The following is a 16,074-nucleotide window of genomic DNA, read 5'->3' as shown; positions in this document are numbered from 1 at the left end:
GGAGCTGTGGTGCTATTCTTCTGCCACTTGAAACATACAGGGCTTTATGGGGTCACAGGCATTGAAAACTCAGATGGCCAAAGTGACCATTTCCGCTATGGTCCCCCCAGAACTTAAAAGCACGCATTCTGTGTCCAGACATTAAAATGAGGGTGTTTTCCCCCTAAATCTAAATTCAGCCCCATAGTAGTTGGTTCATAGTGTAGTTGGCCCCATAGTGTAGTTGGTTCAAACAAGACCCCTTACACCCTCCCCCCATGACCTCTACAACTACAATTGCTTTAAGCCTGGAAGTTTGTGTTGATTTGTTACAGCAACAATAAAAAGCTATTAACTTGTATTTGGGCATCAGAAGTTTGAAATGGGTCTCACTGGTCTAAAATCAAGATGGTAGCAGGACTGCATCTTTCTGGAGGCTCCAGGGGAGAATCCATTTCCTTGCCTTCTCCAGCTTCTGGAGGTGGTCACTCTCCTTGGCTCGTGGACCCTTTCTTCCACCTTTAAAGCCACCAATGCAGTGTCTTCAAACCTTCCTCTCTCTCTCTCTCTCTGACCTCTGCTTCCATAATTCCATCTCTTTCACTTACTCTGACTTTCTTGCCTGCAATTTTAAGGACCCTTGTGATTATGTCAGTCTTGCCCACGTAATCCAGAGTAATTTTTCCTATTTCTAGACCCTTAATCACATCTGCAGAGTCCCTCTTGTCATGGAAGGTAACCTAGTCACAGTGTCCGGGGATGAGGATGCGGACATCTTTGGGAGGTCATTATTCTGCCTATCTCCATATGCTACAGCATTGTGGGCTGATGCTTTCTTCCTGACAGAGCATTAGCTAAGCCACCACCAAGATGGATCAGGCTGCCTGTCATTGGGGATATTAGATAAGACCCATCTGCTGACCCCAAGTTGCTTATACAACATACACTCTGCGAATATGAGACATAGATACCTGGGTATAATAACATGTGGCCCATTTCACAAAGACTTAGGTGAGATACCTCAAAGGGCATATCCGTGCTAAGGGTTAGGACACCACCCGAATCTGCAGTGAGTGTGGGTTGGATGTAACATGGGGGAGGATGATTAGAAGTGACCATGCAAAAGGCAAAGCAAGGCGTCCCAGACAGTAGAGGCTGCTGAATAAAGCAAGATGCGTGACACATAGGGAAGCGCATTGAATTTTGCTCCCTAAAGCCATGAGGTGCTTTATTGCCCTTTCATTATTCTCTCACATGGTTGTTTCACAGATTCCCAGGGACTCAGGAAATCAGAGTTTACCTACAAAGATATGAAATGCTAATCTATGGAGTGCTTTCATCCATTAGTTTACAAAACCCTGATTGAACTGTGTATCTGGCACTGGGTTAGAGGCAACAATACGGTCCCTGCCCTAAAGGAGCCCATGGTCAACGGGTTGGGTAGGTGGGTGGCTGGTTGGTTGGGTGGCTGGTTGGATGGTTGGTTGGGTAGATGGTTGGTTGGGTGGGTGGTTGGTTGAGTGGGTGGATGGTTGGGTGGTTGATTGGGTGGTTGGTTGGTTGGGTGAGTAGGTGGGTAGCTGGTTGGTTGGGTGGATGCTTGGTTGGGTAAATGGCTGGTTGGGTGGATGGGTGGTTGGGTGGGTGGGTGGTTGGTTGGGTGGTTGATTGGGTGGTTGGTCGGTTGGGTGGGTAGGTGGGTGGCTGGTTGGTTGGGTGGATGGTTGGTTGGGTAAATGGCTGGTTGGTTGGGTGGGTGGTTGGTTGAGTGGGTGGATGGTTGGGTGGTTGGCTGGGTAAATGGCTGGTTGGTTGGGTGGGTGGTTGGTTGGGTGGGTGGTTGGGTGGGTGGGTAGGTGGGTGGATGGTTTTTTGGGTGGGTGGTCGGTTGGGTGGTTGATTGGGTGGGTGGTCAGTTGGGTGGGTAGGTGGGTGGATGGTTGGTTGGGTGGGGTTGGTTGGGTAAATGGCTGGTTGGTTGGGTGGGTGGGTGGATGGTTGGGTGGTTGATTGGGTGGGTGGTCAGTTGAGTGGGTAGGTGGGTGGCTGGTTGGTTGGGTGGATGGTTGGTTGGGTAAATGGCTGGTTGGTTGGGTGGGTGGGTGGATGGTTGGGTGGTTGATTGGGTGGGTGGTCAGTTGGGTGGGTAGGTGAGTGGATGGTTGTTTGGGTGGGTGGGTGGATGGTTGGGTGGGTGGTTGGTTGGGTAGATGGTTGGATGGTTGGTTGGGTCAGTGGCTGGTTGGTTGGGTGGTTGGTTGTTTGCATGGGTGGTTGGGTTGGGGGTGGTGGGAGGAAGCCTAAGGAGGCCCATGCGATTTAACAAGGGTGTCGACATTCTTGGCACAAGATGCCTGTGGTGCATACGGCAAGGAGAGCCTCACTCGGCCAACAGGGCCCAAGAAATGTTCCCAAAGGAGACCAGGCTGGGAAGGAGGTAGCCAGGGTGTGCTTGAGCTCTTATCCTTCTACCTCGAGCTCTTTCCACTCTCCCAACCACATACCCTCCTCAGTATAGCTGGGATGAGGAGAGAAGCACATGGCTTACTCTGCAAACTGGCAGGAATTGGGTAACACCAGATCACACCAGTCCTGAACCAAACAGACAGCGAAAAGGCAGTCTGTCACCCATCCCACTGGCAGCACGTAGCCTGTGAAACCTTATACTTCTATTTACGTCCTCGACATGCACATCTGAGTCCTTTCAAATTCTGAGCACTGGGCCCCCCCCCCCCCCCCGGGACCTTTGTTTACACCTTCGGTTACCTGGAACCCAGGAGGGAAGGATTCCTGTTCAGTGCGGGTCTGGACAACCTCGCTGGATGTTCATACCACTTCCTTTGCTTGTCATCGTTCCCTCCCCAGTGCAGGACACACGACTGATACTCAACACGGGTGAAATGACCGAGCAGGTGTCTCTACTCGGAACAGGATTAACCCACTCTTTCAGCCAGCCCTCCTCTATTCAGTCTTATTTTCGAGGAGCGAGAAGTGAAAGTATGTATTCCTGTAGAGTAAGATGAGGTGCTTTCGTCGTATTTCCTTTAGTCATGGACTGTGTGCGGAGAGTTGTTTTTATGTTATTTTATACATGATAGCGTCTCTCGAGATGGAGTCCCAGACTGCATTTCATGCACTGGCTCCCCCGTCCATTCATTCCCCCGGTGAAGGTCTGTTAGGTTCCAAAGTTGCTTAGTGGCTGCTGCCGAGACGTGTACATCAGTCACAGTAATAGATGTGGTCAGCAAGTAATACGTTATTTAAGAAAGTCACATATATGGTGTGACGGAGCTTTGGTTCGGGGACAGATGACCAGATGACCACCAGCGATGAATCTGAGGGAGCCTGGTGTTGAAAAGAAGGAGATGTACTGTCATTTTGTGTCGATGGCTGACTCTTCAGAGACCTAAGTGGATGGTGAGGATGAGTCACAAAGAGAGTGTCCAGGGTCTGAAGGATGCCTTGGAATTGGGCTTCTCGTACAATCTGAAGAGCAGGCTCACAGCTGCTCCCTGGTTTTTTTTGTTTTTTTAAGAAACATATTGAATGTGTTAGACATACTTTGTTTGAATGCTAGAACTACCATCGGTGTCTGACACTGTATTAATATCTCAGCCACCACTCTATCGCAAAGCATTATCCCTTTGTCAAGTTTAGTTGAAATCAAGTTCACAGTGAAACATTGTTAACGGTATGATGCTCAAAAAAAAAAAAAAAAAAAAAAGATGCGGTTTCCTTCTAGCTATGGGGAATGACCAAAGACTTCTCAGTGTCAAGACGCCTTGTTTTCTAAAGCTGTGAGCTTGCATGCACTCCTATGATTTATGCAAACACAGAGAAATCACACCGTTTGAGCTCACTGATCAAAAGGGCATCCTTTCAGAACAATCCTGACTTGCAGTCTTCCTCAGAACTGCTCCAAAAGATCTATCCTTCCTCACATGGCCTTCTCTTCTCTAGTCACATCCCATCCTGCCTCACTCTACTAAGGGCACTCCTACTGTCCCTTAGGGCCCCCCGAGATAATCCACGATAATCTCCCCATCACACCATCAGTCATGTAATCATATCTACAAAGTCCCTTTTTCAGAAAACAAGGTACAATGCAAAGGTTCCAAGGATTCCAACATGGACATCTTTAGGGGTCATTATTCAGCCTTCCCCTAAAAAAAAAAACTATTACTATTTGAGCTCAGTGATCCCTCCGTATTCCTCAGTCTGTTTCACTAATGAAATCTACGGACCACCTTGGTAGAATGGCTGTGATTAAATCACGACACAGAGTTCAACAGCTAATCCCTTTTAATCAGAGGAACATTAGATTCTGCTGTAGTCTGCATTTCAAAAAATTAATTTAATTTTGTGTGGTTGAGGGGATAGTGACACTACTAGTTTTTTCTCTCTCTCTTTTTTTTCTAATTGAAAGATAGTTGACTTACAATGTTGTGTTTGTTTCAGATGTACAGCAAAGTGATTCATTTATACACACACATATATCTATTTTTTTCAGATTCTTTTCCCTTACAGGTTATTACAAAATATTGAGTATAGTTCCCTGTGCTATACAGTAGGACCTTGTTGATTATCTATTTAACTTTTAAAAAAAATTGATTTATTTTATTTATTTATTTTTGGCTGCATTGGGTCTTCATTGCTGCGCGCGGGCTTTCTCTAGTTGCGGTGAGCAGGGGCTACTCTTCATTGCGGTGCGCGGGCTTCTCATTGCGGTGGCTCCTCTTGTTGCAGAGCACGGGCTCCAGCAGTTGTGGCATGTGGGCTCAGAAGTTGTGGCTCATGGGCTCTAGAGCGCAGGCTCAGTAGTTGTGGTAGACAGGCCCAGTTGCTCCGCGGCATTTGGGATCTTCCCAGATCAGGGCTCGAACCCATGTCCCCTGCATTGGCAGGCAGATTCTTAACCAGTGCGCCACCAGGGAAGCCCTGTTTATCTATTTTATGTAAAGTAGTGTGTGTCTGTTAATCCCAAACTCCTAATTTATCCCTCCCCCACTTTCCCCTTTGGTAACCATAAGTTTGTTTTCTATATCTGTGAGTCTGTTTCTGTTTCACGGATAAGTTCATTTGTGTCATGTTTTAAATTCCATATATAAGTGATATCATATGGTATTTGTCTTCCTCTGTCTGGTTTCACTTAGTATGATAATCTTTAGGTCCACGCATGTTGCTGCAAATGGCATTATTTTATTCTTTTTTATGGCTGAGTACTATTTCATTATACATATATATCACATTTTCTTTTATCATTCACCTGTCGATGGACATTAGGTTATATTCCATGTCTTGGCTATTGTAAATAGTACTGCTATGAACATTGGGGTGCATGTATCTTTTTGAATTACAGTTTTGTCTGGATATAGGCCCAGGAGTGGGATTGCTGGATCATATGGTAGCTGTATTTTTAGTTTTCTAAGGAACCTCCAGACTGTTCTCCATAGTGGCTGCACCAAAGTACATTCTCACCAACAGTGTAGGAGGGTTCCCTTTTCTCCACACCCTCCCTAGCATGTAATATTTGTAAACTTATTTTCACCTTTTCCCTAACATATCCTCCCTTAGCTGGGACCAGAATAACTTCCCTAAGATTTTCTTAGCGTTTAGAGTTTCCTTCCTCTTCCTCACAGCTGAAAATTCCCCGAAGTCTCGGATGAGAACATCATACTCCTAGCTCTGGCTTCCTTTTCATTCCTCTCCCAAGTCAAGGTCACCCAGCAGGAGGCTCCCCCCTCAACCCCCTGCCTCCCTTTTACTCTGCGTAAAGGCAAGTAATAAGTGTCAATGGAGTGGATAAATTAACCCTATAGATGGCTTCTGCAGAAGCATTGGTTGGGTGTGAGGGCTGAAAATCGTATTTCCCTGAGTGTTCATGAACGTAGACTTTCTCCACGGGCAGAGAAATGCTCTCCGAATTCCCTGATGCCTGCAAGAAAGGCACCGCAGTTTTCCTTGCAGTGCAGGTTCCAAAAGCCAGTGATTGGCTGGAGTCCATGTGGCTTAGGAGTTCCTTCTTACAGTCACTGAGTTTGGCGGCTCTTTGCCTCAGGCAGTCCCACGGCTCTCAGAGCAACGGGTGCTTTTGTTGGAGAAAAAAAAAAAAAAAAAAACAGCAAGAGGCTCTGCTAGTTTATTAGGGGGTGGTTACGTTCAGGTTCATTCTTCAGATTTTAGCAAACATTTTCATCAGCTCCCCAAGAGAGGGCAAAGCTGGCTGGTCTTGCTGGTATCAGGACTTGTGTGCCAGGACGCATCCCCCAGGCTTCCCCAGGCTTTTCCTCTTTGAAAGAAGCTCACGTGTTATCCTCACCTAGCAGTTCATTCCTTCAGTTAAATTCCACTGAGAAGCACGCATATACTGAGCCCCCATAGGATGCCAGGCTCGGGGCTGGCTTCTAGGACATGATGACAGCGAATACAGGGTCCCCAGCCTCTAGTAGCTCATATTCTTTGGTTGAGATGGACATCTAAGGAGATGGTTTCAGAATAACAAAGTAGAAAGGAAGCTCTGAGAAGGGACGATTAGACGTTGTTCCCCAACCTGGGAATTCAGAGAACTTCCCAGGAGACATGGACCTTTTGCAGGCTGATGCTTGGGAGTGTTGGCTGGGAGAGGAGAGGTGGAGAGTTCATTGCAGGCAGGAGTGAGATGCTTTACAGGGAACAAAAAAGCAGCTCAAGGTTGCTATAAGAGATGAAGGTGTCAACCAGGGATACTGGGCGATGTAGCTGATGAAAGGTACCCTACATCCACATTAGTATGTCTGATAGAATGAAGTAGATAGATAGACAGACAGATAGGGATGGATAGATAGATAGATAGATAGGGATAGATAGATATGATGCATGGATGGATGGATGGATAGACATAGGTAGGTAGATAGATAGATAGATAGCTACCTAGATAGATAGATAGATAGATAGAGATAGATGAACAGACATAGGTAGATAGATAGAAATGTGTGTATATATATTGTGTGTTTATATATATTTGTATATATGTGTGTGTGTGTGTGTGTGTGTGTGTGTGTGTGTGTGTGTGTGTGTGTAAATATATAGTTATTGCCATTTGGGTAGTAGTTAAAATTGGAGGTCAAGAATATCACCCAAATCCACTCTAAGGAAAGGGTAAAGAAGTGAGAATAAGGATGAGTTGAGGGGTAACATAAGATGTCTCATGTTTTTGGCTGGTGTGGTTGGGTAGATAGAAGTACTTTGAGGCATTAGGACTCCCAGGCAGCGACTTGGTTCCCTTGTCTTTAGAATTTGAATAATAGGATTGTTATTATAGGAACATCGTAGAAGACTGTTGAGATGACTAAGAAGTCAGTACATGCAAAGTGTGTCCTCAGTGCCCTTAGCGAGGGCGAGGAATACTGTCGCCTGCCAGAGTGCAAGAACTACGATCCAGACGTATTCTACTCACATCTGTATGCTTAGAAGCTAGAATAGGGTCTGACATATTGTAAGAAATTAGTTTTGAGTGAATATGTAAATGAAAAACCACTTGAGCTTAGGTTTGAAGGATCAGTGGTTTAACTCAATGAAGCGGGCAGTGAATCAACGTGCTTGTGTCGGTAAACCCATTGGTATTGGTGATTGATTAGATATTGGGTTTGAGGGAGGGGAGGACGTCAAAGCTGTCTCTTCCGTGTTTGGCTGGTGCGATTCGCTAGACAGAGGTTCCCTTTAGGAATTAGGACTCCTGGGCAGATACCTGTATTGGGTTGGTGTATGGGATCCTTTAGTGTAAGAAGAGAAGAGGGTCAGGGACCAAGCTGAACATAAAAGGTGATACGGGAGCTGATGATCCAACAAAGGAGATACGGAGAGAGTGACAGGGAAATAAGAAGAGAACTGGGGGGGGAAGGGAAGGTCCAGGGAAGAATATGGTTCGTAGAAGTGGACGCTGAGAAACAGTCAAGTAGGATGTAGACCCCAGGGATCCATTGTGTATATTATACACGTGATGTTCCCATGAGTATTTTCAGTGGAGAGCGGGGGGCAGAGGCTGGCTGGATAGAAGGGGGCCGGAAGGTGAGCCGTTTCTCAGATTCTTTTCAGAAATGTGTCTGTGCAGGGAGACGGGCTGTGAAAGGGGTTCTTTGTCATGGGGAAGGTTGGAGTGTATTTCATTCTCTCAAGTCAGCTTCAGTAGACGGATCGTGAAGGTACAGGGGACACCTGAGAGTGTCAGATTTCTGAGAAGACGGTGGGAAATGAGACCCAACAGGTAGGAGGATTGATCTTTGCCAGGAGGAGGGACCTTGTCTAGTCTGGCAGGGAATGTGGAGAGCAGATGCTGGTGCAATGAGAAGGGATAGTGGCTGGAATTTGAAGGTGTTCCCAAATGAAGCCTTCTGTTTCCTCTCTGCAGAAGGAAACAGAGTTACCTACTGAAGGCGGGGTAGGGCAGGGCATGGGGGTGACAAGTAGTATTCTGGGGGAGGGTTGACATGCCAGCTGCAGGTGGGGAACCCTGGATTCCAGGAACAGGAAGGGACCCCATTTGGTCACTTTAACCAGATGTTGAGAAGATCTCGATTTACAGAGAACAGGTAGATATTTTCATTGAGGGCTGGTATCGTACTGGGAAGGCATGAACATGTGTCAGAGGTTCTCTGGGATCCAGTCTTTTGGCAAGAATGTGATGGAAATGGTATATTGCATGATCTGAGCTGGTCATCGGGACCACATAGGATAAAGTTAGCAAACGTCCCAAAAATTGAAGTGTCATTTGGAACAATTGGGACTGTCCACTTAGTAGAAAACTGAACTACTGAATGATCGCAGTCCTCGATGAGATGACTGCATTGGGTTTTGTTTGACAAAACGTGTGACCGTGGTACGACAGGGTTCAATATTGCAGAGTTTGGGCCCAAGGTTGAGAAAGCTGTATTGGAAGGCAGAGGTTTGTGGTTAGATAATAGAGTGTTTGGATCACTCACTTTCGAGACGGCGCAGGTGGGAGTGATGTGGTCTGTGGGTGACGGAGGCCAAGGTTGCCTGGAGGGGCACATGGTTGGGGATGTGACATCAGTGGATAAACTGAGGTCTGGGAGGGCAGGGCATTGATGTATTTCGTGCTAATCGAGCTCATTTTCCTGGATGGAATGCACAGTGAGACTAAGAAGATGAGCTTGTTGGGTAAGACTCTGGAGGAGAGAACTTTTGGAATGCAACAGGTTAGGGAAATGAAAAAGCCTAGCAAAGTTAAGGGACCAAAAGAGGTTGGAAACAGGAGTTTATAACCACTCCCATCTGTAAGGTTCTCTTTTTTTTCCCCCAGGAATACTCTGCATCAATTCATCCATTCTTTCGTTCATTCACTGCATATATTGGACCTTCTCTATTTGGAAGGTATTACGCTGTGGACCGCAGTTGATTCAACAGTCGATTAGAGTTTCTTCTCAAGTACTCTTGGTCCCACTGGGACGATGAGATGGGATCACATTGATTGTCACACATCCCATAAACGAGAACCTTGAAAAATGCCCAGGAAATGGAGAGTAGGAAGACATTACATGTGGTAGTGGTTGTAGAAGCCTTGATTAAATAGGAAGAGCGTCTTATGCAGGCTTTCGAGGGTTTACAGAAATGATTGGGGGTTGGGGGAAAATCCTGGCAGAGAAAACAGCAACAGAACTTTGCAGAAGGTGGGATAGAATGAGTTGTTTGCTGGGGCACTTAGGTGAGACTCAGCTCAACTAAGGACTGGTATTGGCAGGGTGGGCCAGAGCCAGGCTGAAGGAGAGATTCTTTAGTTTTTCGTTCTTGCAGAAGATATGAAGGAGTCCAATTAAGTGAAAAAATAAATCATCAGTGGAAGTTGCGGCGACATTTCCCCCCTAATAACACTGAAGGAGTTCATATTACGGAGTAGGGTCAGGGCTGATGCACGCACCCTACTCCCCAAATCTAAATTCGGTAACTTTAAGAGCAGGGCTCCATATGTGGAATCTATCAATCAAAAAATTTTAAAAAGGGCTACAAATGAACTTATCTACATAACAGAAATAGAGTCACAGATGTAGGAAAGAAACTTACGGTTCCCAGGGGGTAAGGGCAGGGGGTAAATTGGGAGATTGGGATTGACACATACACACTACTACATATAAAATAGATAACTAATAAGGACCTGCTGTAGAGCACAGGGAACTCTACTCAATACTCTGTAATGACCTATGGGGGAAAAGAATGTAAAAAAAGAGTGGATATATGTATATGTATAACAGATTCACTTTGCTGTACAGCAGAAACTAACACAGCATTGTAAATCAACTATACTCCAATAAAAAAAAAAAAAAGAAGAAAAAGAAAAAGAGCAGGGCTCAGTAAACTATGGCATTTGGGCCAGATCCAGCCTGATGCCTGATCTTGTAGATCAAGTTTCCCTGAAACACGGCCATGTTGATTCGTTGGTGTCTGGCCCTCCTGCTTCTGAGGAGTTGGGCAAGCCACCCAAACCACCTAAAATCGTTACTCGCTGGCTTTTCAAAGGAAACACGTGCCACCCCCTGGCTCAGATGATTTAGCCGTTTGATGTCTTGCTTAAATAGTCACCTTTAGCTTCTGAAACCGGGTCCGTTAACTTAAGGGTGTTCTTCAGTTCTTTACCTTCAAGCAGTGACATGAGCAGACGGCTGCTGTTTTATTCTTGCCCCGATAACAGGTGGATGATCGTGTGATAGGACCTGGGCGGTTTTGTCACATCTCCCATCTATAATTGGTGGGGTTTTAGTCCCTGGACTGAATACATCAAGGAGGGTGTAAACTATAGCATCTTGGATGAGAAAGACTTTAGTGTGAATTTGATTCGCCATGTGCTTCCTTGCGATTCCCATCAATCCAGGGAACCGGTGTTATCAGGCGGGGAGATGCCCAAGAGGACAAAAAACTGACAAATAGAGTATTGCAGAAAACTCTGTGCCCACGTCAAGCAAAAGAACGGCAAGCATATGCTCTTGCCATTCAAAGGCATTTGACCTGCCGGGTGGCAGCACGTGCAAAGACAAAAATATAGAAGCGTGGTTTAGAGACAGCTGTTCCTAACAAGAGTCTCGGAGTGAATGGTAGAAGAATTTTCTCTGCACCGTCCTGGAGAGCTTAACTCAGCCATCGTCTGTCTGTGGCTTCCTGTCACGGCCGAGTGCCACCAGGATGTTAAATGCGTGCACTTGACAATTACTCGAGCAGATTTTAAATTTAGACCATGCTCTTTTCTCTGTTCAGACGTTTTCAGAAAGAATCCACTCCCCTTCACCTGTTTTTCCTGTATCTCCCTCGCAATCCCCTGTCCTTCTCTGCTAACCCTATTTCTCCTTCGCAAACCAACTCAAAGTCTGTTGCCTCAGGGCCCGTGTTCCCAGGGAAGAGGCATCCTCTGTGCTTTTTGTTGGGCTGCAATCAGAGTTATGCACAGCTTGTTACAAAGTCATGGGGAACTACTCCTGGGGAAGCAGCGTGTCTGTTTCTCCATCCATCCGCGGGCTCCCTGCTGGAGGGATCCAGCATTTCTGGCCTCTTTGAGCCCAAGGCCACCGTGCTGCTGTCTCCCTTCCCCAAGGACCGTAAGTGAGAGACCCTGGGGAGCATCTTCTGTTGACATTGTGACCCACTCCCAGCTCACCCCTCCAGCCCCTCCTGATACCACTTTCATGCTCTATTTAGTTATTTTCGAATTGCCTCATACGTGCAAAGCTCGTTTTCCCAACTAAACAGTAAGAGCTAGGCCAGTAATAAAATAATAACAATGATGAAAACAGCTATGGTCAGTGGTCTGTCTCTCAGGCTGGGGATCATAATCCCGTGAAATACTCACATCTTACACGTCTGGAACGTGTGGCACAGCGGTGGATCCATGTCCCAAGGGCACAGAGCTGCTGTTTTCGTTGCCTAGGGCTGCTGCACGAATTCCCCACCAGTTTGGTGGCTCAACACGACACAAATGGATGATCTTACAGTTCTGCAGGTCCGATGTCCAAAATGGGTCCCCGTGGGCTAAAATCAAGGTGTCAGCAGAGCTGTGTTCCTTTATGAAGGCTCTCGGGGAGCGAGGCCACCTGCATGCCTTGGCTTGGGGCACCTTTCTCTCTGTTCAGAGCCAGTGACGTAGCATCTTCCAGTCTCTCTGACTACAGCCTCAGCTGCTCTGATGCCAGTTTTCCTGCTTCCCTCTTTCCCTTATAAAGAGCCTCGTGATTGTATTCGACCCACTCACATGATCCAGAATAATCTCTCCTTCTGTCGGATAAGGTACCATATCCCCAGATTCCAGGGGTTGCAGGTGGACATTTGGGGGTACGATTATTTTGCCTCCTACCAGCGGTAAAAAGTAGAAGTGGAATTTGAACCCCATGACTCCAGAAACATTGTTAGAAGTCTTTGTTGCTGCGAGATTTGAGTCTCCCTGATGAGAGTCAGCACTTGTGTCCACCAGGCAATGCTGGCCGTGTGTCATGCATGTAGAGACCATGACATATATATATATCGGGTTGGCCAAGCAGTTTGTTTGGGTTCTTCCGTAACATTTTATGGAAAAACCCGAACGAAATTCTTGGCCAACCCGATATATATTCTTCACCACAAGAGATACAGTATTGCTTGTGAAATTCTCATTGAATCCATGTCATTAAATCACTAGGTTCTTCCAAATCGGCCACCCCACATTAAGCATTGAAGAGTGCATTGAGGTACGTGTTGGAAAGACGTATAAATCTCCTTGATGCCTCTCCTTCGGCATTTTAGGGGGAAAAGCCAACAACTGGGAAGGAGGCATCCGGGTTCCAGGCATCCTCCGATGGCCAGGGGTGATCCAGGCTGGGCTGGAGATCGATGAGCCAACAAGCAATATGGACATCTTCCCGACGGTGGCCAAACTTGCGGGGTCCCCTCTGCCGGAAGACAGGTACTGTGACTCCCAGGTGCTCGGGGCAGTCGCCTTCGGATTTTGTGGGCAAGGGTGTTCCGATTCGCCTGCACGGTGGCATATGCTACTTCCAGCTGGACCCTTTATCCACGCCCAGTTATGGGACTTACTGGTGGGTCCAGCAATGTAAACACCGCTCTGTCCATCCTGTTATCCCAGTGGGAAATAAAGTCCAAAGCCCGAAGGGGATGGACAGTCTTTTTGTTTTTTTAATATTTGTTTATTTATTCATTTATTTGGTTGCACCAGGTCTTAGTTGCAGCAGACGGGCTCCTTAGTTGGGGCTCGCTGGCTCCTAAGTTGTAGCACGTGGGCTCCTTAGTTGTGGCAGACGGGCTCCTTAGTTGTGGCATGTGAACTCTTAGTTGCAGCATGTGGGATCTAGTTCCCTGAGCGGGATTGAACCCGGGTCCCCTGCATTGAGAGCATGGAGTCTTATCCACTGTGCCACCAGGGGAATCCTATGGGATGGACGGTCTTTAACTGAGCCTCCCTCTTTTGGCATTCCGTGGAACCTCTCCCCCTCCCTCTCTCTCCTCTCTCTCTCTCTCTCTCTCTCTCTCTCTCTCTCTCTGTCTCTCTGTCTCTCTGTCTCTCTGTCTCTCTCTCTCTCTCATCTGTGCCCATCATCGGCTTGCAGAAGGGCAGCTGGGCAGATGCCCTCTAACCTCCCTTGTTTCATCCCACACTTCTCCTGGCCCTGTTCACCAGCTCTTTGCTGCAGCAGCGAGAAAGGCAGTTGGGTGCCTAGTCAGGCCCCTTTTTTCCCAGCACGTCTTCATTTAGCGAGTTCTAAATGAAATGTCTTTCTCTTACATTTAAATACATCTTCCGACGGCATCGCCAGTGGTTTCTCCTTAAGTGTTATTACCAATCTGAAGAGTTCTAAGTGAGGCACACTGATTCATTGCTTTCGTTAGTTGGGTGGCAATCCAGGGTGACGGCAGGCACACGGGCTGCAAATCTTGTTCAAATTCAGCTGCCGACAGAACCAAGAGGAAACTGGAAACCAGAGACGAAAACAACAGCTCAGCCAGAGCTGAGTCCACGGAGAGGTTTGCTCACCTCCCATTGTGCGCAACCTTGGTTCACTCTTCTTTTATTTCAAATTTCTGCATTAGGTATACGTTCCTCTCAAAGTGCATGCACACACACACACACACACACACAGATGGGAAAGGCAGAATTGTAGACTTCAGCCCTTCTCAAACTTTGTGGCCTCGAGATTCATGTACACTCTTCCCAGATCCAGGAGCCCAAAGATGTTGTGTTTCTGTGGGCGGTTTCTATCAGCGTTTGTCATATGAGCAATTAAACCTGGAAATAAAAGTTTTTAAACGCAAGAGGGCCCAAGCACACACTGCATCGGCTGACAGAGTGATGATGGAGCCCCTGGGGAAACCCACCGTCAGCTCATGAAAGAGTGGGGCTGACAGAGTTATAATGGAGCCCCTGGGGAAACCCACCATGAGCTCATGAAAGAGTGGGGGTACAAAAGGCAAATAGCATTTTGAATTACTGCAAAGACAGTTTGAGCTCATAGACCTCCTCGTAGGTCTCAGGCATCCCTGTGGGTCTCTGGACCACACCGTCTCAGGGTAGCTGGTGCTTCAGAGAAGAGCAGAGATTCCCGGAGCTATGCTGCTGTGGCTTCACTGCTGCTGAAGCATTGAAGTTCCTGGGCCTTGATTTCTTCTCCTGCAAATGGGTTCACACTTGCACAGGATGGCAAGCACTAGAGCATGTCAAGTGCAGAGTAGGGATGCATGCATACTTGCCATTTTTGTTTCACCCGCCATATTGAGAGGTAACAGGTAGGGAAGTAGAGTTGTTTCCACTTACACGTTTCACGTCCATCTGGGCTCAGAGAATCATCACTGTGAGGGCTGAAGGGGCTTCTAAGAGCTGCTATTCCAATCAAATGATTCTTCTTCCCCTCTAATGACAGAAAACTTGGCAGGAATAACTCATCAAAAGTCTTTTCTTACAGAAAACTAAAGCTCTCACTCCTTATTTTACTTGCTCTTTGGCCCTGGTTCTTTCCCTTGGAATAAATCTGAATAGTTCCATGACCCGTGCACACTGAGTGTTCAGATAGTTTCATTAAGTACATTTTTCTCTCATGGTTCATGATATTAAATTCGTCGGTACTCTCTGCTTTCACAGTATCTTTATATTTTTATTATTTTTAAAACATTTATTTATTTGGCTGTGCCAGGTCTTTAGTCACGGTATGCAGACTTCTTAGTTGTGACATGCGAACTCTCAGTTGTGGCATGCATGTGGGATCTAGTTCCCTGACCAGGGATCGCACCCGGGCCCCCTGCATTGGGAGCACAGAGTGTTAACCACTGGACCACCAGGGAAGTCCCTGCTTTCACACCACCTTTAACTGGTTTTTCACCTCACTGGGAAGAGCCAAGGGAAGGGAAAATTTCAGAGGCAAAGAGGAAGATCCCTAAAGGGAGATCTTGCTGCCGGCACCTTGCACCCACCCCAATCTGAATCTAATGGGGGTCATCCTGTTTTTCTCCCACGTGCCCATTGAGGAAGGAAGCAGCCTCCCTCCTAAGCTGACCCAAACATTTTGTGCACGAGCCAGTGTCCTCAGTGGAACCCATTCTGAGTATTGAAGGTTCTTTCAATGGATGTCACCTGTTGATGGTCCCACTCAACCCAATGATACCATGTCTGGGTTTTGGTCCAAGGCTCTATAAGATGTCATTGTTCTCCAAGCGACAGCACAGATAAGAAAACGGCAATCTGCTTCCAGGTTGCTCATGGGAATAAAACGATCTCACAATATACTATTTAGATCATGTTAGCAGCTGGGTCTAGAAGACGTCCTTGTGTGTCTGCCCTGGAGACGTTGACCATCTAAAGGGATGGTTCTCAGCTGGGGTGACTGTCCCTCCCAGGGGCCGTTTATCAGTGTCTAGAGACATTTTTGATTGTTTTGACTCAGGACGTTGCTGGCATCTAGTGGATAGAGGCCCGGGTTGCTGCTAAACATCCTACAATGCACAAGATGCCACCCCCCAGCAAGGAGTGATCCAGCCCAATATGTTGGGAGCGCTGAGGTTGAGAATTGTGCTCAAAAGCTTATTATTGCTCTTTTACGGGAAATGTCGTTATCTATATAATGAAAACCTCATCAA

At 46.8% G+C, this 16,074-nt stretch overlaps 1 protein-coding gene across 5 annotated transcripts in view; it reads left to right on the top strand.

Moving 5' to 3' along the window:
• The window catches only part of LOC101339978 (steroid sulfatase), a 183,833-nt gene that overhangs the window by 145,490 nt on the left and 22,269 nt on the right, over window positions 1-16,074 (top strand). For all 5 annotated transcript variants that reach the window (XM_073799733.1, XM_073799734.1, XM_033850253.2 and 2 more), the window contains one exon: window positions 12,736-12,895. In XM_073799733.1, coding sequence (XP_073655834.1) covers window positions 12,736-12,895 — 160 coding nt within the window. The remainder of the gene's footprint in view (window positions 1-12,735; window positions 12,896-16,074) is intronic.

Source organism: Tursiops truncatus, chromosome Y (assembly GCF_011762595.2).
Source record: "Tursiops truncatus isolate mTurTru1 chromosome Y, mTurTru1.mat.Y, whole genome shotgun sequence".
NCBI classification, from domain to species: Eukaryota; Metazoa; Chordata; class Mammalia; order Artiodactyla; family Delphinidae; genus Tursiops; species Tursiops truncatus.
The sequence above is the reverse complement of the archived record's forward strand: the minus strand, read 5'-3'. Positions and strand labels throughout refer to the sequence as shown.